At 39.2% G+C, this 26572-nt stretch overlaps 1 protein-coding gene across 10 annotated transcripts; it reads left to right on the top strand.

Annotated features, from left to right (window-relative positions):
• The first annotated feature begins 682 nt into the window (after positions 1 to 682).
• Positions 683 to 23797, top strand: C15H2orf74 (chromosome 15 C2orf74 homolog). 10 transcript variants are annotated; one of them, XM_072937683.1, is made up of 8 exons: positions 17699 to 17851; positions 17945 to 18137; positions 18367 to 18480; positions 18577 to 18793; positions 19518 to 19616; positions 20530 to 20664; positions 23321 to 23426; positions 23577 to 23797. In XM_072937683.1, the coding sequence occupies exons 2-8, from the start codon at positions 18007 to 18009 to the stop codon at positions 23594 to 23596; spliced, it is 822 nt and encodes a 273-aa protein (XP_072793784.1). In that variant the 5' UTR covers positions 17699 to 17851; positions 17945 to 18006; the 3' UTR covers positions 23597 to 23797. The 10 variants fall into 10 exon arrangements, with proteins under 10 accessions (XP_072793783.1, XP_072793787.1, XP_072793781.1 ...); XM_072937684.1 differs by having other exon boundaries at positions 23325 to 23426; positions 23577 to 23603; XM_072937680.1 differs by lacking the exon at positions 23577 to 23797 and having other exon boundaries at positions 17697 to 17766; positions 23325 to 23567.
• The last annotated feature ends 2775 nt before the right edge of the window (positions 23798 to 26572 follow it).

Here is a 26572-nt window from a genome sequence, read left to right as displayed (position 1 = left end):
GAGAGTGGAGCCATTACAGCTCTTTACTGGGGAAAGCAGCCCTTGAGCATCCAGAACCATTGCTCCAGTATTCAGCTTGAAAACCTTGGACACTGTCTCTATAGATTTCAAAATGTCTCACAAAATGCAGAAACGTGACTGGCGCAGCATCCTTTTTGGAGTTGATGGTGTCTTTGGGCAAGGTTTAATTCTCCGTCTCATCAACCAAACTTGAAATGCCAGAGCCTCTTTTTCCTCACAAGTATTTTCTCCCCAGGCTTTTCTTTCTAGGCGACTCTCTCTCTAGCGCAGCCTATGGAACATTAAAAAGTATACAGTTTACTATTAAACTCATGACACGCTTTAAAGTCATTTATAATCAAATTCCTCAATATAAAGCATCAATTCGAAAAACGCGTTTTAGACTGTTTAGACAGGGGCATTACTGAATACCCGCTTATGTAAGTTTGTTTAAAAGCCTCAGGAAGAAGTCTTGTTACGTAGTGGGATTCCTTCTTCAAATCAGGGATGGTGCCTCGGGACATTTTCCAACAGCAGGGGGCCAGGCGAGGCTCTCAGCGCCAGCCACGGGCAACAGCCGACGCCTTTGCGGGAAATCGCCTGGGAGGACACGCTAAGGAGCATGCGCAACAGATTTTCCGTTAGGAGGCTGGTGAGCTCGCGCACGCAGATGTTGGGAATCCAGGGAGAGTCCTCTGAGCATGCGCTGTCGGGTGCCGGCGCCGTCGCCATGGTTGGAGAATCTTCAAGGATCCTCGCCTTGGTCGGATTCCAGACTCGCGGAAGAAAGGCTGGTATATTCGTTTTTATGACAGGAATTTTAACATCTTTTACCCTCTTGAATCATTTTTTTTCCCAAATGCAAATATATATTGAATATTCACTGTAAAACAGGCAAAGGACTGGGGAACAAAGATATCACAGAAAAATAATTACAAATAGGCCTTAAACATACAAAAAGATGTGTAGCATCAGTTGTATTAAGAGAAAGCCAATTAGAACCACATTGAGGTACTATTTTTTACTCCTCAGATTGGCAAACATTGAAACGTTTGGCGATATACTCTATAGAATGTGAGGTAACAGAGGCTGCTTTACAGTGCAGGTGGGAGAGCAAAGGGTCGCAACCTTAGTGGTTAGAAAACTACAGCTGCATTTACACTTTGTTCCAATTATCGCACTTTGGGGGGTTCTTCCTATAGATAACACTTGCTTACATATGAAATGATGTATGAAGTTGTTGACTATAATTAGCAAAAGATTGGAAACTACCCAAATATCCATCAGAGAACTGAGAACTGGTTTTTACAGCAGTGGTATATATGCACAATCGAGCATTATGCAGCTGTGAGAAAGAATGAGGAAGTCCCCTACGTACTGATATGTAAAGATCTCCAGGATATCTTGCTAAATAAAAAACAAAAACAAAAAACCAAAAACCAGGTGCAGAACAGCTTATAAGGTATGCCTTTTGTGTAGGAAAGGAGAATAAGATTGTATGATTCTTATTTCCACATAAATTCTGGAAAGATACACAAGAAACGAATACTCATGCTTTCTTATGGGGTGGAAGGGAGGACAGAGGCACAGTGAGAGACTTCTCAATTATACATTATAATGCATTGCTTTTTGAACCGTATGAATGTTAATCATTGGAAAAATTAAATTATTGTAACTTTTTAAAAAATTCAGAAATACATAATATAAAAAATGAAAAATCTCCCCTTCTAATTTTCCCGTCTGAAGGTTACTACTATTAACGATTAAGTGTATGTTCTTCTAGTATCTTAGTTGCTTTAATTTTAAAGTAGTTTTAAAAATTTACTTATGATATATGTTATTCACATGCTTTGGAAATACGGAGGAAAGCTTTATTTTTAATCAAAACATTTTAGTCTGTTATAATTGTTTTTTAATTTATCCTAGTTAAGGATATTAGTTGTGAGTTACTAGTCGTGTGGATATCCTCTCCTGTGAAATGCCCATTTAATAAAAAAGCCCATTTTCTATTGGGTTGTCGTTTTCTTATTGATTTACAGGAGTCCTTTATAAATTCTGAATATATGTCCTTTGTACATGAACACTCTTTGGCTTGTCTTCTCATTTTAATATATTTTGATAAACAAAAGATCATAATTTTAGTGTGGTCCAATTATCAATTTTTTTAAATGGATGGTGCTTTTTCTTTGGTGCTGTTTAACAGATCTGCTATTAAACTTATTTATTGAATTCTTAATTTCTGTTATTTTTTAGTTCTAGAATTTCCATTTGTTTGTCTGTTATAGTTTCCAGTGCTCTGCCAAAGTCATCTTTTTCTTTTTTTCCTTGAACATATTTAAGAATTGCTATTTAAAAATCTATGTCTGATAACTACCAGCTGGTTCCCCTTTGGGTCTGGTTTTTTCCTCCTCCCTTGATTTGTTAAGATATCAGCTTGTCTCCTTGTATGCCTGGCTTTTTTTTTTTTAATGTGGTCATTGTATATGGAAAAATTATAGAGATAATTTGAAGCCTGAAATAATGCCCTTTTCCTCGAGAGGGAATTCATGTTTGCTTCTGATAGGTGGCTGGGAGCACTATCAATCTCAGGGCAACTTAATCGATTCTGAAATTGAGATAATTCAGAATTGGCCTTCAGTACTTTTGAGGGCCTGTCTATTCAACCTATTCTTAGAATGTGACCCCTTGTGTCTCAACCTAAAGCCTGAGGATTTGCCCTGAATCGTGTTCCCCTAACCCCATGAGTCTGTCCAAAGCTCTTTTCAGCTTCTCACCTGCATCGTCGGAAATTGGAAGACTGTCAGAGCCCTCAGTACTGGGCTCAGCTACCTAGATTTCTATCCCTCCATTTTCTCCTAGATCTTGGCACATAATTCTTCATGGCCTTATTTGCCCTCCTATGCTTTCAAACAAATAATTTAAAATATTTTATATAGCTTTTCCAGTTGTCCTCTAGGAAAACTGGTCCAAACTGCTTATTCTGCAGAAGTTTTTAAAAATAAAAAAAAAATGTTTCAAGACTTCTTTAAAGAAAAAAATAAGTCTTAATTTTATGTTCTTTTTTTGTGTTTTGGAAGTAAGACTGTGCCTTGGAGCTTTATCGATGTAAATTTAAAATATTTTACAGCTGATTTTCAGGTGGACTTTTAAAAAAGCTATTATTGTTCTTTAAATCAGAAGCTCTCAGGATTTAAGGGCTGTGTGTTGAGGTCATTGGTAGCAGAGTTAGGGTTGGAAGTGGAGGATAGTTGTCCTACATTAGACAGAGCCTGTTTTGACAGCTGGGTGTCTCTTTCGTACTAACACTTCTCTGCTTTCATCTCTAGCTCTCATTGCAGGTGATCACTCCATTCTTCTTAAAGCATTTTCTCTGAGCCCTTATTTTCCTGCTCCTTCTCTCTCTTTCTTGATTTCAGTCTATTTCACTGACTTATTTTCCTTTTCCCAACCTCTGGTTCCCTAGAGCTTAATCTGGGGGGTCTCTCCTCTATCTAAACTCTCTTCCCAATTGATCTCATGCAGATCTATGACATTAAATATTTCCTGTGCATAAAAATCTCAAATTTACACCTCCAGCTCAGATGTCTTCCTAGATCTTCTATCCCATTGCCTCCTTTTTTAATTAAAAAAAATACAGTGATATGCAAATACCTTAAGCATACAGCTCAGTGAATTTTACATATGTATACATCCATGTTGCCTCCATGCAGATCCGCACGTGAGGCGTTTCTATCACAGCAGAAGGTTCCATCATAGCCTTTCTTTTTAATACTCCCTTCTGAGAGGTCTCTACTATTCTGACTGTAATTTTGCCTGTTCTGTAGTTCATATAAATGGAATCATAGAGTGTGTATCGTTGTGTGTCTGGCTCGTTTCACTCAACGAGATATTTTTAAAATGTGTTTGTGTTGCTCTGTATATCAGTAGTGCATTCTTTTTATTACTGCATAGTATTCCATAGTATGACTATTCCACAATTTGTTTATTCATTTTCCAGTTGTTAGACGTTGTTTTTTCCCCCAGTTTTTGACTATCAGTAGCATAGAGCTGCTATGCTAGGAACAATTGTGTACATTTAAATATATATATATATATATATATATAAAATGCACTGTCTTTTTTTTTTTTTACATTTTTATTGATTCATAATCATTTTACAGTGTTGTGTCAAATTCCAGTGTTCAGTACAATTTTTCAGTCATACATGGACATATACACACTCATTGTCACATTTTTTTCTCTGTGATTTATCATAACATTTTGTGTATATTTCCCTGTGCTATACAGTGTAATCTTGTTTATCTGTTCTACAATTTTGAAATCCCAGTCTATCCCTTCCCACCCTCTACCCCGCCCCCCCCCCGGTAACCACAAGTCTGTATTCTCTGTCCATGAGTCCATTTCTGTCCTGTATTTATGCTTTGTTTTTGTTTGTTTGTTTGTTTTTGTTTTTTAGATTCCACATATGAGCGATCTCATATGGTATTTTTCTTTCTCTTTCTGGCTTACTTCACTTAGAATGACATTCTCTAGGAGCATCCATGTTGCTGCAAATGGCATTATGTTGTTGGTTTTTATGGCTGAGTAGTATTCCATTGTATAAATATACCACCTCTTCTTTATCCAGTCACCTGTTGATGGACATTTAGGTTGTTTCCATGTTTTGGCTATTGTAAATAGTGCTGCTATGAACATTGGGGTGCAGGTGTCGTCCTGAAGTAGATTTCCTTCTGGGTACAAGCCCAGGAGTGGGATTCCTGGGTCATATGGTAAGTCTATTCCTAGTCTTTTGAGGAATCTCCACACTGTTTTCCATAGTGGCTGCACCAAACTGCATTCCCACCAGCAGTGTAGGAGGGTTCCCCTTTCTCCACAGCCTCTCCAGCATTTGTCATTTGTGGATTTTTGAATGACGGCCATTCTGACTGGTGTGAGGTGATACCTCATTGTAGTTTTGATTTGCATTTCTCTGATAATTAGTGATATTGAACATTTTTTCATGTGTTTTTTGATCATTTGTATGTCTTCCTTGGCGAATTGCTTGTTTAGGTCTTCTGCCCATTTTTGGATTGGGTTGTTTATTTTTTTCTTATTGAGTCGTATGAGCTGCTTATATATTTTGGAGATCAAGCCTTTGTCAGTTTCACTTGCAAAAATTTTCTCCCATTCCGTAGGTTTTCTTCTTGTTTTATCTCTGGTTTCCTTTGCTCTGCAGAAGCTTGTAAGTTTCATTAGGTCCCATTTGTTTATTCTTGCTTTTATTTCTTCTAGGAGAAAATTTTTGAAATGTATGTCAGATAATGTTTTGCCTATGTTTTCCTCTAGGAGGTTTATTGTATCTTGTCTTATGTTTAAGTCTTTAATCCATTTTGAGTTGATTTTTGTATATGGTGTAAGGGTGTGTTCTAGCTTCATTGTTTTACATGCTGCTGTCCAGTTTTCCCAACACCATTTGCTGAAGAGACTGTCTTTATTCCATTGTATATTCTTGCCTCCTTTGTCGAAGATGAGTTGACCAGAAGTTTGTGGGTTAATTTCTGGGCTCTCTATTCTGTTCCATTGGTCTATATGTCTGTTTTGGTACCAATACCATGCTGTCTTGATGACTGTAGCTCTATAGTATTGTCTGAAGTCTGGGAGAGTTATTCCTCCAGCCTCATTCTTTCTCTTCAGTAATGCTTTAGCAATTCTAGGTCTTTGATGGTTCCATATAAATTTTATTATGATTTGTTCTAGTTCTGTGAAATATGTCCTGGGTAATTGGATAGGGATTGCATTAAATCTGTAGATTGCCTTGGGCAGTGTGACCATTTTAACAATATTGATTCTTCCAATCCAAGAGCATGGAATATCTTTCCATTTTTTAAAGTCTTCTTTAATTTCCTTCATCAATGGTTTATAGTTTTCTGTGTATAATTCTTTCACCTCCTTGGTTAGATTTATTCCCAGATATTTTATTACTTTGGGTGCTATTTTAAAGGGGATTGTTTCTTTACTTTCTTTTTCTGTTGATTTATCGTTAGTGTAAAGAAAGGCAACTGATTTTTGAACATTAATTTTGTAACCTGCTACCTTGCTGAATTCTTCGATCAGCTCTAGTAGCTTTTTTGTGGACCTTTTAGGGTTTTCTATATATAGTAACATGTCATCAGCATATAATGACACTTTTACCTCTTCTTTTCCAATTTGGATCCCTTTTATTTCTTTCTCTTGCCTGATTGCTGTGGCTAGGACTTCCAGGACTATATTGAATAGGAGTGGTGATAGTGGGCATCCTTGTCTTGTCCCAGATTTTAGTGGGAAGCTTTTGAGTTTTTCACCGTTGAGAACTATGCTGGCTATAGGTTTGTCATATATAGCTTTTATTATGTTGAGATATGTTCCCTCTATACCCACTTTGGCGAGAGTTTTTATCATAAATGGGTGTTGAATTTTATCAAATGCTTTTTCTGCATCGATTGAGGTGATCATGTGGTTTTTGTCCTTTCTCTTGTTGATGTGATGTATTACATTGATTGATTTGCGTATGTTGAACCAGCCTTGTGTCCCTGGGATGAACCCCACTTGGTCATGATGTATAATCTTTTTTATGTGTTGTTGGATTCTATTTGCTAAAATTTTGGTGAGGATTTTGGCGTCTGTGTTCATCAGTGATATTGGCCTATAATTCTCTTTTTTTGTAGTGTCTTTGCCTGGTTTTGGTATCAGGGTGATGGTGGCTTCATAGAAAGAGTTTGGGAGTATTCCCTCCTTTTCAATCGTCTGGAAGAGTTTGAGAAGGACTGGTATGAGTTCTTCTTTGTATGTTTGGTAGAATTCCCCGGTGAAGCTGTCCGGTCCTGGACTTTTATTTGTAGGGAGGTTTTTAATTGCTATTTCTATTTCCTTTCTAGTGATCGGGTTGTTCAAGTGTTCAGTTTCTTCTTGATTCAGTTTTGGTGGACAGTATGTTTCCAGAAACTTGTCCATCTCCTCTAGGTTATCCAGTTTGGTTCCATATAGTTTTTCATAAATGGAAAATGGAAAAGCCAAAAAAGCAGGTGTTGCAGTACTGATTTCAGACAAAATAGACTTTAAAACAAAGGCCATAAAGAAAGATAAAGAAGGACATTTTATAATGATTAAAGGAGTGATACAAGATGAAGATATTACACTCGTTAATATATATGCACCCAATATAGGAGCACCTAAGTACATACAAGAATTACTAACAGAGATAAAGGGGGATATTGATGGGAATACAATCATAGTTGGAGATTTTAACACTGCATTAACATCACTAGACAGATCTTCCAGACAGAAAATAAACAAGGCAACAGAGAAATTAAATACTACAATAGAAAAACTAGATTTGGTGGACATTTTCAGAGCTTTACACCCCCCAAAAATAGAATATACATTCTTTTCAAGTGCACATGGAACATTTTCCAGGATTGATCATGTACTTGGACACAAAAGAAACCTCAACAAATTTAAGAAGATAGAAATTATCTCAAGCATCTTTACTGACCACAATGCCATGAAACTGGAAATCAACAACAGAGAAACAAAGGAGAAAAAAAGAAAAGCATGGAGATTAAACAATATGTTATTGAAAAAACAATGGATCAATGAGGAAATCAAAGCTGAAATTAAAAAATACCTTGAGACAAATGATAATGAAAGCACAACCACTCAAAACCTATGGGACACAGCAAAGGCAGTGCTAAGAGGGAAGTTTATAGCCATACAGGCCTTTCTCAAAAAAGAAGAACAATCTCAAATAAACAAGTTAACCCACCACCTAAATCAATTAGAAAAAGAAGAACAAAAAGCCCCAAAAAGCAGCAGAAGGAAGGAAATAATAAAGATCAGAGAGGAAGTAAATACAATAGAGATTAACAAGACCATAGAAAAAATCAACCAAACCAAAAGTTGGTTTTTTGAAAAAGTAAATAAAATCGACAAACCTCTGGCCAAACTCACAAAAAAGAAAAAAGAGAGAGCACAAATTAGCAAAATAAGAAAGGAAAATGGAGAAATTACAACAAACAAAATAGAAATACAGAATATCATACGAAAATGCACTGTCTTAATGTGGTGACATGCTTGGAAGATCTGATTGGATAGATTACCTAATACAATATTCTAAGGAGAGAAACAATGACCTTGACTTTTTCTTCCAAGTTCTTAAATTCAGTAACAGTTTTTAAAAAAGCTAATACATAAAGTGAAGGGTTACAAATCTGTGAAGATATCTGAAATCATCAGTAATAAAGAACTTTACAGAAAATCATAATTTTCCAAACCTAAGAAAATTGCTGGAGAATTTGTTTACCAAATTGTATTGACTCCTTTATCCTAATGATTTTCTTTCTTGGGAGAACCTACAAACCATTAGCAACTTCTGGCACAGGCAAAGAAACGTGTGTGCACAAACATTTGGTTCTTTTATGCTGTTGTAATTGCACCAGGAAGACAAACAGCAACACATCAGTGGCTGAGATGCTCTCAAACCACAGACTCAGTGCCTTTTGCTGACTGCTTTAGCCCTTCTTCAGCGATCTTCTCTTCTCCTTTACTTTCTGACTACTCAGCATGTGGTCCTCAGACCAAGAGCATCAGTATCATCCAGGAGCTGCATTAGTTACCTATTGTGAACATATTATCCCAATATTTATCAGCTTAAAACAACACATGTGTGTTATCTCACTGTTTCTGTGGGTCAGGATTCTGGGCATAGCTTAACTGGGTCCTCTGCTTTCCAGTCTCTCACAAGGCTGCAGTCAAGGTGGCATCCTAAGGTCTATGATATTGTCTGAAGGCTTGACTGCCACCAACCCTGGAAACAGCCAACTGGGGTCTCACTGAAGGCATGCTGGATTATTTACCTGTTTAGGGCACCTGCATGTTTCAGGTTAGTTCTGACTGGATCACCTAATCCAAGTCATCATCCCCAAACAGCTTCCAGCTTCCTTGCTTTTTCTCCTTCCTGCTTACAGTCTACTTTCCAATGGCAACCATAATGAAAATAAGAAATAAAATAAAAAATCTGAGCACATCACATCCCTACTGAAGCTGTCCAATGACTTCCAATTATTCAGAAAAAAATAAATTTCTGTAAAACTTGCAAAATTCTCTATGACCTAGCCCCTGCCAGACCCTGACTCCAACCAGACTGCTTATCCCTATGATACATGCTAGATGTACTGGCTTTCTTTTGGACCCTTGAATGCGCCCAGCTCGGTTTCTCCTTAGGGTCTTTGCACTAGCTCTTCTCTCTGCTCCCAGATCTTCTCATAGTGGCTCCTTCTCATTCAGGTCCTGGTCATGGAAAGTAGTCTTCATTCTTGATCTCTGTTACTTTATATTCTTTGTGGCATTACTCAAGATCTGAAATTCATGTTTGTTTACTTGTGTTATAGGATGTTAGAAAGGGGCTCTGACTTGGACTTATAGCAGAGACTCCAAACGTCAAGCATGATATAGGAGGTAACAAAGACTCTTAGGACCCACGCCCAAGTAAGGGAAGGAGAGGTTGGTTCTTCCTGCATCAGCAATTGCCCACCCATTGAAGAGTTTGGGGTGAAAGGTCCTGGAGGGAGGAGAGAGAATTATCAATATACTCTGCAGGTGTGCCTCTCCCATGGTGGGAGGAGGGAGGAACCAGCCCCTCGTTGAAGGAGACTTCTCAGAGCGCGTCTGATACACGTACCCTGCACAGGGCTGGGTGCAGGTCCTGTGGCTCCTGAAGCTATACTACATCTGGGACTTCTTTAAGAAGAAGAACATAAAATTATGAATGAAGTGAAGTATGAAAGTAACTATCATCAGTGATGTACCATGATCATTTTTACCTTGAGCTTGAAAAGTTAACAGAAAAGTTGAAAGTGATTAATCAAGTTTAAGCAAGTTCCTAAAAAACTGAATTACTCAAATGGCACTTTTGTGAGTCTAGGGTTTCTTTTAATTCAAATAGAGTAATAAAGATTTGTTTTTGCCTTAACAAAAGGAGGAGACTGAATCTAAGAAATTAGAAATAAGGTTAAAAAGGGGGGAATAAATAGGAGATAAAAATAAAAGATCAATATGTAAAGATATTTTGAGCCAGAAAACGACGACGCAAAATGGATGAGATTTTAAAATAAAAGAGCCAGAAGCCAGTAAGCTTTTGAAAAGAAAAGATTAATATTTAATAAAACTAAAAATTTAATTGTATCAGATTTGTGCTCACATATTTATGTACAGATATGTTCATTGATGCTATTTATAAAGATAATTGTCTAACAATAAGAAAATAATTGTAATGCTTCTATAAAATGGAGATATGTATAGGTATTAAAAATCATCTTTTTTTTTTTGAGTGAAGGTAGATTTATTCAGAGAGATACGTTGAAGGTAGATTTATTCAAAGAGATACAAGAGAAAGGCCATGAGGTGTGGGGGTTGGGTGCTCAGATTAAAAGTAGGTACACATTCCTTAGACAGAATGCGGGCCATCTCTGAAGAGGGATGGGCTGCCAAAAATCATCTTTTGAGGATTATTGAAAGCCATTGGGAAATGTTCGTAGTAAAAATGATGTTTAACAAAGTATATACACAATGGTTCCAATTTAAAAAACTATACAGTACATATGTATTTTCTCAAAATGCTAAACACAGAGTTACCACATGACTCAGCAATTTCACACCTAGGTATTTACCCAAGAGAAATGAAAACATATGTCTATGCAAAAACTTATACCAAACGTGCCAATATTCTTGGCAGCATTATTCATAATATTAAGAGTGGAAATAACCCAAATGTCCAAAATTTGATCTATTCATAAAATATAGTATTATTCAGCAATATAAAGGGATGAATTCAGCTACAACAGGGATGAATCTTAAAATTATTATGCTAAGTTGAAAGAAGCCAAACACGAAAGCCAAATATTGTATGATACCATTTGTATGAAATGTCAGGAATAGGCAAGTCTATAAGAGGCAGAAAATAGATTAGTGGTTGCCAGGGACTGGGGAGCAGGGAATAAGGAGTGATTGTTAAGGGGTAAAGGGTTTCCTTTAGAGATGATAAAAACGCTTTAAATTTAGATGGTGGTGATGGTTATGCAATTACCATAGGTATAACATATATGTCAGTATATATACCAGTATATATAGTATAAAATACCAGTATGTTTCAACAGTTTTTCTCTGCAGGTAGTGGAATTATGAGAGATTTAATTTTCTTTTTTCTACATTTTACAAATTTTTACAATGAAAAATTGCATTTAAAACAAATAAATGAGGAAACTGGTAACCAGTGTTACTCTAAATGTGATCTGTGAAATGGTGCTGGTCCCTAAATGTCACTGGTCTGCAACTAAATGCAGAAATTGACAGTAAATACCTAGAAACTTTAGATAACTATTTTACACTGCTGTGATATTCAAGTGTATGGTTAATTCTGTTTTACTAAAATACTCATCCTCAGTGGATTGGAATTAAAAACAAAAACCTGCTCCTTCAACACAGAGGGTTAGTGAAGCCCTGCCCTAGATAATTCCTTAGTATCCTTTTCAGAAATGCTGAAACCAAAGGGGTTGATCAAAAGGAATAAAAACTAAAAAAGTGGATTGATTTATAAAATCATAACAGTACAGATGATTAGAGCACATTATGTTTAGAAGGAAATAAAAGCAGAAAGCTTACAGACTGAACTGAATGAAAAGGAAAAAACAAAACAAAACCACTGCCATCAGCCTCTAAGGCTGGAGCTTCCAAACTCAAACACCAAAGGAAGTCTCCCATCTGCCTCTTGATAGTGGTTCCCAGGGATTGTTACAGGTTCTGAGTTGTTACAGGGTTGGGAAATGGGGAGGAGACTTGAAAACAATGTGAGTGCAAAAGGCTCAGCCTATACAAACCCTGAGGTAGACTGGAATGACGAATCACCTCTTCCCTGGGTTGGATTCACTAGGTCAGGAAGTCTCCCAGGAACAGATGAACCAGGTCGGCTTTAACATGTTTCCCAGACATCTCAGGAAGATGTTGAATCAGAGACCGATCTGTTTTTTCAAAGTCCTTGGAATTTGATCCTTACTAACCGTGTAGCATGGGGCATGGCAGAAGATGCTCAGATACGTGGCAAGAACATTCTCCTCTGCCTGCAGCCTAGGTATGTCCTTCACAAACGAGAGGGTCGAAGGGGACCACTGGGATGATGGCTCAGTGGTGGCTGAATCTTCAACTTCGTATTCTTCCATCTTCGTGAAGCCTGCAAGACCAAGGGACTTTAAAATGTGGCCCAAGATGGATGTTGTGGCTAGCGTGGTTGAAGCCAGGAATGTATTTACCCAATTTGGGTGATTATAATGTGATATTAATAGTACACTGCTTCTAAGGGGAGGGTATAGTTCAGTGGTAGAGTGCATGCTTAGCATTCACAAGGTCTGGGGTTCATTCCCCAGTATCTCCATTAAAAAGAAAGAAAGGAAAATAAAAGTACACTACTGCTAACACACTCTTTCTCAAAGATATTTCAGTTCCACATGAAGAGATACTTCCTATAAAGTTTTGCAAAATCTTTTGCAGTGATTTTTGTAGGCTGTTGTGCTTAACTGTGGCATTTGGGAACTGGTGCCTGTTTCCTTAGTGAGAGAAGTACTGTCTTAAGTGTCATCACCTCTGCCAAGGGCAGTGTTTCCTGTTGTACAGCTCAGTGTTAACTTGTTCTGTGATAAACAGCTGGATGATGAATGGATTTTCTAAAAACCTTATCAAGCTGTAATGACTTCCTGAGGTTATAAATGGCTTCTGCATGAAAAGGTTAACTGCGAATCATAAATAACAAAGACTTCTCAACAGAACCATCTTTCTCTTGTGTGAACATTGTATGTACTGAAATATTATCCATTTATCTTGCTGTTTAATATCATTTTTTCTTTCTTCCTCTAGTAAAAACTGATAGACTTTGGCCATTAATGTAGAAGAAAAAACTATTTCAACCCAGGTGCCCTGTTAAATGTCACAGCTCGATGTTGATGAGTTTTGGTCACTTCCAGTTAGCTTTCTAAAATCCAAAATAGAACCTCCAAGCAGCCCTACTAGCTGTGGTAGGAAAAAGGCTGCACTAATTTCATGAACAAGAAATGGCACTCATTTTATTCCACTTGTCTTTTGGAGGCTGAAGGGAACCTGTTTAATGTCCACTAAGGTCAGGACATGATTGATGGCTCAATGACTCTTGTGTGAGAAATCAAGGAATCTCATGTTAAGATTGGAAGGCTCAGAAAGGGAGGCAGTCTGATGTTGGTTACATTGTGTTTTGATCAGGAACCTTGGATCAGAAGAGACATATACCCCACTCAGACCAGTTTAAGCCCAAAAGGAATAGCATTGGCTCACATAACTGAAAGCTCAGTGTCTACTCCACACTGAAAATCAAGGCTTCAGGCATGGTTAGATCAAGCAGAGTCATTTGTAGTTTGTCTCTCTCCACACCTCTCAGCCCTGCTCTCTTCTGTGCTGGTGGTTTCTGCAGATGTCTTGACATTGAGACTAACTGAGCTGATTAGGTCACAGGTTGACCCCTGAACTGTGGACTCTTCTGATTAGCCAGACCTGGGTCCTGTGCTCATTACCAGTTTCCAAATTCAGGCAGCTGTGACTTGTGAGTCCTCTGAATGTCCTCGTCTTGATCCTGCTGTTTGGGGATCATGCTCTTGTCAGAGGACCTCACCCAATCACATGGATCAAGGCCTTAGGGAGGTGGTTGGGGACTCACATGCACCCTGGACCCATCTGTAGCACAAATTGCTGTGGACCCTGTCACCAGGAGTTGACACCCTCTGGCCACCACTCCAAAGGAGACTGAAAGCAGGAGAGGGGAGGCAGGGCAGAACTGCTCACCCTAGGAGGAGTGGATGTCTGACCCAAATGTGGCAGATGCCAGGAGCACCAGAAAAGCCCCACTTGTTCCAAAGAGAACTCCCCATCTCCTGGCTGATACCTGAAATTCTACCCCAACTGTCTTGCTTTCACTTTAAGCTCTTGTTAATAAACAAATATCCTTGAGAGTGGAAACACTTTATGTTTTTAATCAGCATTCTTGGTACAAAGGATTAAAACGAAGGTTTTGATAACAAGAGGGAATGAAATTTTCAGGGTTCTGGGAGTCAGGGGTCAAGGAATAAATGGGGTGGGAGGTGAGAAATGACACAGAGCATGAAAGAATCTGCCACTTTCCAGCATGTCTGTGGCTGGAGCTGGATGGGACAAGGATTTGGGATGCAGGTAGGTGACATGGTGTGTTACTGAGTTGAAGTGACAGCTGAGAGAAAGCAAGAAGGAAGGAAGCCCAGTGGGTGGTGATGGCATCATGGAAGAGCGTTTTAACCATTTTCTAAATGTATAGGCCAGTGGCATTAAGTATATTCACTTTGTTGTGCAAACATCATCACTATCCATCTCCAAAACTTTTTCATCATCCCAAACTGAAACTATGTATCCATTATAGAATAACTCACCATTTCTCCCTTTCTTAGCACCTGGTAGCTACTGTTATACTTTCTGCATCTATGAATTTGACTGTTACAGAATGTGATATAAGTGGACTCATAATGTGTCATCCTTCTGTATCTGGCTTACTTCACTTAGCATAATGCCTTCAACCATTCATCCATGTGTAACGTATCAGAATTTCATTTCTTTTTAAGGCTGAATAACATTCCGTTGTATGTATATGCCACATTTTGTTCATCTATTCACTTGTCAATGAATACTAGGTTGTTACTAGCTTTTGGCTATTGTGAAGAATGCTGCTGTGAACATGGGTGTACTGTTAAAGTCCCTGCTTTTCTTCATTTGTGTATATACCCAGAAGTGGGAATTGCTGGATCATATGGTAATGCTATGTTTAACTTTTCGAAGAACTGCTATACTGTTTTCCACAGTGACTGTACCATTTTACATTCTCAACAGCAATGCACCAGGTTTCCAGTTTCTTTACATCCTTAGCAACACTTGGTTTTCTGTTTCCCCCCTCCTTGTTTCAAAAATAATAGTCTTCTTAATGGAATGTGAGGTAGTATCTCATTGTGATTTTGATTAGCTCCTTAATGATTAGTGATGTTGAGTATCTTTTCTTGTACTTGATGATCATTTGTATATCTTCTTTGGAGAGATGTCTGTTCAAGCCCTGTGCCTATATTTGAATTGAGTTGTTGGGTTGTTTTGTTCTTGTTGAGTTATAGAAGTTCTTTATATATTCTGGGTATTAATCTATTATCCTATATGTGATTTGCAAATATTTTCTCACCATTGAGTATGATGTTAACTGTGGGGTTTTTAATACATGGCCTCTATTATGTTGGGGTAGTTTTCTTCTATTCCTAGGTTTTTTTTTTTTTTAGTGTTTTATCATGAAAGGATGTTAAATTTTGGCAAATTACTTTCCTGCATCAATTGAGATGATCATTTTCCCCTCTTCATTCCATTAATAGTTTGCATTACATGATTTTTGTATGTTGAACTATCCTTGAATTTCAGGAATAAGTCCTACTTGGTCATGGTGTATAATCCTTTAAAAATTTGAATAAATTAAGTTTTCTATTACTTTGTTGGAAATTTTTGCCTCAATATTCATAAGAAGTATTGGTCTTTAGTTTTCTTTTTTTAAGTATCTTTGCCTGGCTTTGGTATCAAGGTAATGTTGTGCTTATAGAATAATTTAGGGCTTATTCCTTCTTCAGTTTCTTGAATGAGTTTGAGAAAGATTGGTGTTTGTTCTTTTTTAAATGTTTGACAGAATTCCCCAGTGAAACCATCTGGTCTAGGACTTTTCTTTGTTGGGCAGTTTTTTTGTTTTTCTGTTTTTTTTTTTTTTTTTTTTACTGTTGATTCAGTTTTCTTACTATAGTTCTATTCAGATTTTCTATTTCTTCATGATTCAGTTTTGGTAGTTTTTTTTCTAGGAATTTTTCCATTTCATCTAGGTTATTCAATTTTTTATCATACAATTGTTCATAGTACTCTCTTAGGCTATATTTTAATTTCTGTAGGACTAGTAGTAATGTCCCACCACAAATAATTTTTTTAGTGGTTTATTTTTTTTTAACATTTTTTATTGATTTATAATCATTTTACAATGTTGTGTCAACATAAATAATTTTTTGAACACATACCTTCTGTGTGCAAGGCATATTGTGTTAGGTTTTGGAGCCCTATCTCTGAGTAAGACCCCATGTCATCACAGAGCTTACAGTCCAGTGAATTCAAAATGTGATTTAGAGACTAAAGTTGGATAACCTTCCACTTTCAGAATTATATTAACTATATTCTAATTATATTAACTATACACATTCAAAATTATAATAACTAACAATTTAAGATATTGATTCCCAAGCCTCAGTCAGTGAAAGAAAGCCCTTAATGATACAGTTTTATCAGCCCTTACTTTTTGTTACTACTGTATTCTTGCCAAAGATCCCTTGTCTCAAAGTATGTGTGGCAGACAATCTTGGAGACAGGAACAACTAGCAACAGTCACTCTAGTCCCACATTACTCTTTTTACCATACATGCTTAAATTCAGGCATGGGGATGGGACTCTGTTTTCCTTTTTATTCAAATATGATATCTGTACTATAGAGGGCATGAAGTTCACTAGTTTGATGGGTTTTTACATATGTCTAGACCTGTGTAGCCACCAGTAGATCAATATAAAATATTGCCATTGTGCATTGCTAGTGTATATGAGACATGAGAAGATTTAGACTCAAAATCTCAGTCTAGCAGCAGTGTAGAGTAAGGAGGGTAAGACGGGCTCTGAGCCTTAGCTGGAGAAAGCATCCAAAAATTCTGCTGACTCTGCCAGGAATGGCTCAGATACTCACATATTCTGCAAAATCAGCTTTGGTCTGAGCCCTCCAACAAACTCTACTTGCGCGCGCGCGCACACACACACACACACACGCACACACACACGCACACACATGCACATACACACATTCATTCATTCAGCATGGAATTTTCAGCTTCTGACTTGGTGGAGTATCCAAAGATAAAGAAATCACTGTCCCTGCCCTTCTAGAGAAGAGCCAGTGTTGCTGCAGCCAAAGGCCCCAGGGCTCACCTTCTGACTTTTCAGACATGGTTGGCAGCAGCTGCTGTACTCCTTATACACTTTTTTACTCCTCAGAAAATCCTAGCTCTGCTCTCTCGCTTGGTGTCATGGTCATCACTTACTCACCTGAAGTTAGGTCAGGCCTGGGGGTCATCTCTACTCTAACCATCTTGTTCTACTCCTACTTCTTCAGCTGTGGCTTCTAGAGCTGCCAGTTTTCTTCTGTGTTCCAGGAATTAGGCCCAGTGATGTGGGATCTGAAGGCTTTAGGCTAGTCAGCCTGGAGAGAACACCATTAGGGGGTTAGTTGATTACTAATCTCAGCACTGTAGAGAGTGATTTTATAAGAAGGAAGTGGACTGATTGTTCGTGATCTGTGAAGGAAACAGTAAGATAGGCTCAGGTTAAGAACAGAAAGATGGTATTTGGAATGTAGAAAGAAAGTCCATAGAGTGGCCAGAATGACGCCAGGGGACAGCCTGCAGCCCAGCAGAGAGTTTCATGGTTCTCCTGACTTCAGGTGATGGGTGGGGCTGGGCTGGTGTTCTGATCCCACTTACTCAATGGAGTTCCATGATTCTATGATGTCAGTGAAGAGAGAAGAATGGGGAGCTGGGCTCAGTTCCAGCTGCTCCAATTTCTCTCTCCTCTGAATTCTCATAGTTTTTGGGGTGAGGGGAGGTAAGCTGAGTCCGACGTGTCCCAGCTCAGTCTCCCCTCTAGCCACCTCAGCCCCCACCACATTTATGGAGAGAAATTAACCATTGTGAGTCCACGTCACCAAAACAAGCAGAGCATCTTTTATGAAGCTCATCAAAAGAACAACAATGAAAACATCCTTTTATTCTTCTGTTTCTAGAAAACTTAAAGAACAAGAGAACTACATTCAAACTGAGCTGGAAAAGTATATTTGGACAGTCTATGACTGTGAGAGTGGACGAGTCTCCTAGCTACCCTATGAGCTTTGAAACCACAGCATTCACTTTCTTCATCATCCTTCTAATTTGCCTCAGTTGCATCTTCTTTTTATTGGTGGTTTTTTTATATAAATGGTATAAATCCATGCTGATAAATTGGGATCAGCTTTCAAGTCACACTAGCAAATGTATCTAGAAATAATATAAAACATTTTAAAATAGAGCAAATAATAATGCTGTAGCTATCTGTTTTTTCCATTTCAGGGTTTTAGAAATGATAATTTCCTGTTTAAAAATGAAGTTCCATTTCAAGCCTTAACATTAAGACCATTCTTCCTTTTCTGAATTTTTTGATTATTTTCAGTACCCAAAACGGGGAAGATGAACAGACAGAGAAAGGTCCTTGTACAGATGCTAATGGAGGTGAAGGTTGTACAGCTGCTAATATGGAGGTGGACAATTTAGGAGACCAAGAAAAGTAAGTCTGTACCTTAGCATGTGGTAGAATGCCATTTCTGTGTGTGATAATGGTGGCTAAGATGAATTTTTAAAACCTTGCTGATTGATTTTATAGGCCTCCTGTACCCATGAGGCCTGGCATTCTTGTCCAGAGACAGAGTAAAGAGGTGGTGGCCATACCCTTAGGAAATGGAGAGGATGTGGAGGATGAAGAAGAAGACAAAATAAAAGAGAAGCAAAAGCCCGAGACTGCTGGCGAAAACGGTCAGGAGGTGATGATGGGCTTTTCTACTCTCAAGGGGCAGCTTAGAATTTGTCTGATTGAAGAGGAGGTAAATGCCTTGGCTAGGTATAATGAAAGGTGGTCTTGTCTGTAACTTAGGTTTGTGTCTGGAAAGGAGTACAGTGTCCACAGTCATTTAAACCATATTCTAGCCTGTTGGTTCATGTTATTAAACAGATTACACATGCCGCTCCTGGACACATGCCCCATCTTCATTCTTACATTTGTGTTTGTCTTAATAGTTCCCCTTCACTTTGCTTCACTCAGAATCCTAAAATCTTAGAGGTGGAAGAGACCTTGGAGATCACTTAGGGGGATCCAACTCTCTCATGAATTGTTCAAAGTTACTCCCCCACCAAGGCTGAACTCAAGACCAGACCCCATGTACCTGCTCTATTTCTATTCCTTCTACAACAGCATGTAAACATTGGCAGGGCCTTCCTGATCTCCATGTTTGGAGCTCCCTAATAAGAACAACTCACATGCCCCAGGACCAGTAGGAGACAGAATGATGGTCCAGGTGGCTCTTGGGTTTGATTGCTTCATAGAGAGAATAACACATCACCAAATGCTATTTGAATAGAGCAGCGTATGCTTTTGTAACCATACGAATCTGAATTAGATCATGATGGTCTTTCATGCTTTCCTCTATCATTTAGAAATACCTTTGCTGTTTCTCACTAAAAATGTACATAAAACCTATAGTTTTAAAAGCAGGGCTTGTTGCGTTCATAAATTTATCACTTTAGACCGTTTGTCCCGTTCTCTTGCAGGATGACTATTTGCAAAAACCACCCATCCCTGTCACTGGAAGTCCTTCAGCTATTGGTAACCACAAAAGACCCTTAAAAGGAGTGACATTTTCTAGGGAGGTAATTGTTGTGGACCTTGGGAAGGACAACCCTGTAGCTCGAAGCTATACTCGATTACATAAAGAGAGAAAATGAAGCTCAGAAAACACTGAGAGTGAAAGAAATGTAACCTTAGACTAACAGTGAAGTGACTGGGGTACAGAATCACGTTGAAACAGCAAAATAATGAGGAATTAAACAAATTCAGATAGTATTTTACCTTTGTGCAGAAAGAAGTGGACTATGTGCAAAATTCTGTAAGTAAAATATCCAGAGCTTGAATATAGATTTTTAAAAAGTCAAATCTGAGTTCAAGAAGTTAATTGTATTAAGTGTCCTTAAAATTCTGTCTACTCAAACACTGTCATAACATGTGAATAAAGTTATTTGTGTTTGTGCAGATGTCTTTTAGGTAAATCATGTTCAAGGGGGACTTTGGCAACAGTACAGGTTCTTGATGCTTTGATCACAGGCATTTATGACCAAATAGTATTACCGCTGTCATCATGGAAACTTCCAATAGCTGGGACTAGGGCCTCCTACTACGCAGTTCCCTTTGAACTCAGTCCTGAAACTTTCTTGTACTGATGGCTGCTTTTTAAGATTGACACCAAAACAACTACCATCAGCAACAAACTGCCTGTTACTTTAGGCAAATCCTGAGATGATACTTTTCTTGATTTCAGTAGTTTAAAATTTGTTTTTCATGTGTGGACTATGACAGTACAGACCAGTACAGCATTTGTAAAATGTGTAAGGGGCTATGAGAGAGATAAAAAGCAGAAAACATAGCATTTGATTCAGGAGCCTCGCACATTGTCCTGTGTGCAGCATACACTTAATAAATGTTTGTTGAATGATTAGGGGAATAAGTGATAAAATAATTTAGAATGTGTGCCTGACGCTAACTCGGGAGTGTTGATGCCCTTTGTAGGGGAGAAGTCCCTGTGGTCTGGAACCGTTCCACTGTGGGGCAGAGAAGGGACTTAATGGAATGGAAGGATTGGCTAAGACAAGCAGAGGGAAGAGTGTCTTTCAGATGGCCACAGGCACAAGCCAAGGCAAAGAGGTGAGAGTGTGTACTGAGTTTGGTGGACACCAGTTAGCTGGAGCCAGGTTGGTGCTGAGGAGCGTTGAGATATAACAGTGAAGTGCAGTGAGGAGCCAGAGTAAGGTGAGTCTCAGGATCCCAGGCTAGAGGTATGGAGTGGAAGATGGGGTAAAGCCATGGGACTGCAGGGGAGGGGTTTACAGAAGTATTCATTCAGAGCCCATGAGATGTCTACAAGCACTTAAAATCCCAATCTTTCTCCTGATGGTAACATTAAAATTTAAAAAAAAATTTAAATTGTGGTAAAACACAAATTTACCGTCTTAACCATCTTTAAGTGCACAGTTAAATAATCTTAAGTACACTCACGTTGTACAGCCATCACATCCACCCAAAGAACTGTTTTCATTTTGCACAGCTCTAACTCTGTACCCATTAAACTCTAACTCCTCATTCCCGACCTTACCAGGCCCCAGCAACCACCAATCTACTTTCTAATCTACTTTGTATCTCTATGAATTTGATGACTCTAAGCACCTCATATAAGTGGAATCACGGTATTCGTCCTCTGTGACTAGCTTCTTTTGCTTAGCATAATGTTCTCGAGGTTTATCCATGTGTCAGAATTTCCTTCCTTTTGAAGCCTGAACAATATCCCATTTGTATGTGTATCCCACATTTTGTTTTTTTGTTTATCTGTTGATGAACGCTTGGGTTGCTTCACCTTTCGTCTGTTGTGAATAATGTTGCTATGATGGTTTAAAATTTCAATCTAAGAAAATTCAGACTTATCCAGATAAACATTTATAGGTGCATATTCCCCATATGTTGGCATGGTTCATTGCCTGTATCTGCATCTGTATTTATGAAACCAAGTTACTCTGTCACAAGCTGACAAGAAAAGAGTAGAGAAGGAATGAATCCATAATGATGCACCTGTGTCGAAGTGAAGGCCAATTTCCTGTGACTGACTGTACTAACTGTGGTTTTGTACAACTTCCAGTAGGGGAAAATGGTGGGAAAATTGGCCATCAGTGCCCATGATGTTACAGGCACACGGAATTCCAGAAAGGCCAGTCAGTGGTGTCACAACCATGGGGTGAATCAATAGAACAGCATCTGGCCTTAAATGTTAATTTGAATCTTATTAGTTTTATGCTTTTGTTTATATTTGATTTGTAAATTTGTTTTGACTTTAGAATTGAATGAGAGCTCTAAGAATAAGGGGTTGATGTTATGTTTCTACGTATTTTAAAATAATACTATATATAAAAAACAACATAAGGCAGTTAAGTGGTGGGTGGTTGAAGAGCTCTATTACAGGATTAGGTGATGGACCAGCAGCAAGTAGGAGATAAATGGAGAGGACTCTAGTGCCAGCCCAGGGTTAAAGGATGAGGGTCTGGAATAGGAGGTGGCAGAACACACAGAGTAAAGAAGGTCAGTTTCTGGTTCAATGTGGGAAGAATGACAGGACACAAAGGTGACTCCTGAGTTTGGATACCTGACTGTCAGAAGTAGAAAAGTCCAGAGAGGGGACTAGTTTGAGGGAAAAGATTAGCTAGGTTTTAGTTCTGCTGAATTTGAGGTGTTTGCAGAAATTCAACTGAAGATGCCCGGGGGGCAGTCAAGTAGGACTCCCCCATTTCCATCTGCTAAGCTACAGCTCTAGTTAAAAAAAGCTGAGCATTCTTTCTCAGTGCCCATTGGTGTTTCTCTTGTAGAAGTGGGATCAGACTTACCACCTTTTCTCTTTAATTAGCTGTGGACTCTGGGACTTTTTTCAAATGACTACCCCAAGCAAGACACATCACCCAAAAGCCAAAAGGGAAAAGCTTGATAAATTGGACTTTTTAAAAACTTGTTTAGGAAGAACTAATGGAAAATCAAAACACCAGTAACAACTGGGAAGGCTTTTTTAAAGTTTTATACTTAAATCATTTGAAATTTACAGAAGAGCTGCAAGAATAGAACAAAGAACTGTGTGCCTTCACTCAGATTCCCCAGCTAACAGTTTACCACATTTGTTTTCTTGTTCTCTTTCCATATATATATATTCAGATGTCTTAAGCATTTGAGAGGAAGATGCACACATTCTGTGTCATTCAGCCTTAGCACTTCAGCACATTCTTCCTACAGACTGGAACATTCTCCCACATGACCACAAGCTATCCATCAACTAACAGTGATACCTTTGCCATCTAATCAAGAGGGCTCATTCAAAATTTGCCAGTTGTCCCAGTTATATTCCATATAGGTCCAGGATCCAGTTCATGACAATGCTTTCCGTGTAGCTGTCACGTCTCTTTCTTCTCTTCAATTTGGATCATTCCCTCAGACTTGCTTTGACTTTTCTGACCTTGACACTTTTGAAAATTACAGATCAGGTACTTTGTAGCATGTCCCTCACTGTTGGGTTTGCCTGATATTTCTCCATGATTAGGTTCAGGCCATGTGTCTTTGGCAGGAATGTTCCAGAAGTGATCCTGTGACCTCAGTGCATCACATCAGGAGTTGTGTGCTGCCATGTGTATTGGTGTAATTTTAATTTTTACCACTTGGTTAAGATGGTGTCTGTCAGATTTCTCCCCTGTAAAGTTAATGAGTAGTTTTTACTTATTAATAGGCAGTATTCATTGGCAGTCACTTACGCTGTACTCTTCTTCACTGGAAGCAAGTCACTGTGTCCAGCCCACGCCCAAGGGGAGAGGATACACAAGGACATGAACACCGAGAGGCCGGGCTCGTTGATGGTCATCCAGAAGGCTGTCGAGTCTCAGGTTGGTGCTGCCTCTGGTGGCTGGCAGTCCTCTCTGGGAGAACATGACTCCAGTAGAGGTCAAGAGCATGCCAGCTGACAATGCCATCTCATTTCAGAGCTTTTAAAATGTGTGATATGATTCTAACACTATGATATAATGTACCAGCAGAAGGGAGTGTGACTCTCTGAGAGGTGGAGACATCAAGGAAAATTTTGCAGAGGAAAATGTTAGAACAAAGTCTTGGTGAAGGAGGTGAGAAGGGAAAGGGCCCTCCAGGCAGAAGGTCCTGAAAGTTCAGAGGCACAGATGTGTGGGAGGGCCCCAGAGTGTGACTGCTGGACAGGGTGCTGGTGATGGAACAATTCAAGATGAGGGCCAGGCCGGCCCTTGAGTGAGCCTTGCTAAGGGGGTGGACATGGGAAGTCCCTGAAGAATGTAAAGCAGAGCTATTGTATTAATGGTTTTGTTAGAAAGATTGCTATGGAGGCAGTGGAGGATGGGTTGGAGGGGAGAGAATCTAATGGGGGCAAGAAGACCACTAGGAAGGCCATTGTAAAGATCCAAGCAATAAAATGTGAAGACCCAGAGGAGAACAGGTGAGATGGAATGAAGAAAAGTGACTCAAGAAAAACACAGGAGAGGGACTTGATAGGATGTCCAGTCAGCTGTGAGGGATGAGCAGGGCTGCCTTACTGAACAGCTCTTTGTGAAGTGTAGACTGCGACATGGATGGCGCCCCTTGGGCTGTGCAGGGTGGAGCCCTGGAGACAAGGGCAGGGTGGACAAATAGAACACCCAGCCCTTGGATGATAGATGATGATGCCCACAGACAGGACAGAGGGAAGCCATGAGAGGAAGAGGTGGAGCAGGTTCAAGGGAAGTGGCAGTGAGCCAGGGATTGTAAATTGGTCTCCAAATAACCATGCTACCATCTTCCTTTAGTAACAACCCCTACCCCTGTATTTTCTCTGGGAGTATGTGACTAAGTTCTGGCCATTAAGGTGAGCACAGAAGTGATTTCTGCAACTTCTGAGTCATGCCCTTGGAAGGAGAGAAGCACGCCTGTCTTATCTTTCCTTCCTCCTGCAGGTAAGAATGTGGAGGTGGTTGTGAGCCATCTTTGACAAAGCAGATGAAGGTAGCATCTTAGAAGTGGCAGAGCAGCAGGATGTAATCTGGAAGCCCCACACATCCATCCAGCTATCACACTGGTCCTAAACCACTAGTGAGAGAAATAAACTTCCAACAGTTTAAGCCACTTTTAGGGAGGAAGAGGTGGGGTTGGGGAGAGTCTCTGGCTACAGAAGCCTAGCCTTTATCCTAACTATTGGAGAAGTTATGTAAAAGTGGGGTGGAAAGTGATGGAGGAGAATGTGCTTCTCAGATCTCCTGAGCAGTGTGCATTAGGGCCAGCCCTGCTGCCATTCTCTGAGTCACTGCTGCATTAGTGCCAAGGCCACTCACAGGGTGCTCCTAACCAATGTGTGAGCTGACTAAGATACCATTCCTGCAAGAAGTAGGACTCCTTTGGCAGGAACATTGGCTCTAGGAGCTGCCTTTGGCTTGGCTGGGAAATCTGGGATAGAAAGGTCAATTTACGAGTATTTGGAGTTTGGTGGTAGTTGGTGTACAGAGGTAAAGGAGATCACAGAGGAGGGGTGAAGATAAGACAACAAAAACATTTTTAAGTGCTTCCTTCATGCCTGGAATTGTTCTAAGAGATTTAGTTGTATTAATTCTTTTAACGTCACACCACCTATGAGGTTATGTGGCAGACACTGCTAGTTGTCCCCCAGTATCTCTTCTTCCCTTATTGCTTGGGAAGAGAACTGCCACATCTTGGCTGGGCACGTTGCTAACCAGGATAAGGACAACACTTCCCAGCCTTCCTTGCTAGGGATGGTCATGGGACGTGTTCTGGCCAACAGGGTCTAAGCACAAGTGTTGGGATGCGTCTTACAGGTTGAGGATATTCTCTTCTCTTGTTCTTTTTGGTTCCTGCTGGTTAGAATGTGGATATGTTGCCTGAAACTGGACCCCGATGTGGAAGCCATGTGTTGAAGATTTTGACATAAGCTCAGATTCTGATGATTGTATAGCTCCCATGTATATCTTGCCATGGACTGCCTATTTTTACTTGAAGGGAAAAGGCTATCTTGTATTATTTTGTTACTGCTACTTTGTAACTAGCAGTTGAAACTAATAACAATACAGATAGGTAGTAATAGTAATAATACTCCATTTTACAAAGTACAAAGAGGTGATAAAGTACAAAGAGGCTAGGGAATTTGCCTAAGGTCACTCAACTAGTAAGTGGCAGAGCTAAGACTTGGATCCAAGTATTAGGGCTCAGAGCCTGCCAGTGTGGTCTGACACTACAACTCAGCACACGTTTCCTTCACTATTGAAGTGAAAAAGGGCTCTTCATATTGGCTTTCACACCCTCAAAATGTCCTCACTATAGTCTTATCGTCCATTCTATTTGTGTCCATCCTACTGCCCCCGACTTTCATGACTTTCGCATCTTTGCTGATGCTTCTCTTCTTTGGTCTGGACCGACCTCTCCCATCTCTACCTTCAAAGCCCAGTTCACTCCTTTCATATCTCATCAACCAATGTCTTCTTTTACTCCTATGAAATGATTCATTCAATTCATATTTTTTTCTCCTATGTGTTAAGAATCATACTACTTAGATAACATCCTTGGGAAAATCAAGAAAATAGTTACTCACATCATTTTCTGTGTTCTGTAGTTCATATGAGGACCCCTAGTTGAGAAAGGCTAATCAAATGCGTCATTAGCAGACATGCAGACTGAAGTTAGACAATATAAATGACTTGCTCAATCTACGACACATGGAAAAGCCGAAGATAGGACATTTATTTGCTAAGAAGCCCCTGGTGTTATTACATAAACTCATTTATGTGAACCATCTTAAAATAAAAATTTTTAACCTGCCCTGCTCTTGCCCCTGCCCCCATTCATTTAACCAATATTTATTGAGATCTGTTGTGTGCTGGGCACTGGGGATTCTACAACATGCAAAACAGATCTACAGTTAGTTGTAAGCTATTGTACTTACCTATGCGTTTGCTACCGCAGTAGCTTTTAAACATAAAACAAACATACCAAAAAAACCCCAAAACAACAACAGCAACAAGAA

This window comes from Vicugna pacos, chromosome 15 (assembly GCF_048564905.1).
Source record: "Vicugna pacos chromosome 15, VicPac4, whole genome shotgun sequence".
NCBI lineage: Eukaryota > Metazoa > Chordata > Mammalia > Artiodactyla > Camelidae > Vicugna > Vicugna pacos.
Note: the sequence above shows the minus strand (reverse complement) of the source record. Positions and strands in the feature narration are given on the sequence as shown.

Excerpts from the sequence above, each read along its gene's own strand:
- C15H2orf74 (XM_072937680.1), top strand. The coding sequence starts at position 18,007 with ATGACTGTGAGAGTGGACGAGTCTCCTAGCTACCCTATGAGCTTTGAA. Across the intron at positions 18,481-18,576 it reads AATTTAGGAGACCAAGAAAA|GCCTCCTGTACCCATGAGGC; the intron begins GTAAGTCTGTAC and ends TTGATTTTATAG. Across the intron at positions 18,794-19,517 it reads TTTGTCTGATTGAAGAGGAG|GATGACTATTTGCAAAAACC; the intron begins GTAAATGCCTTG and ends GTTCTCTTGCAG.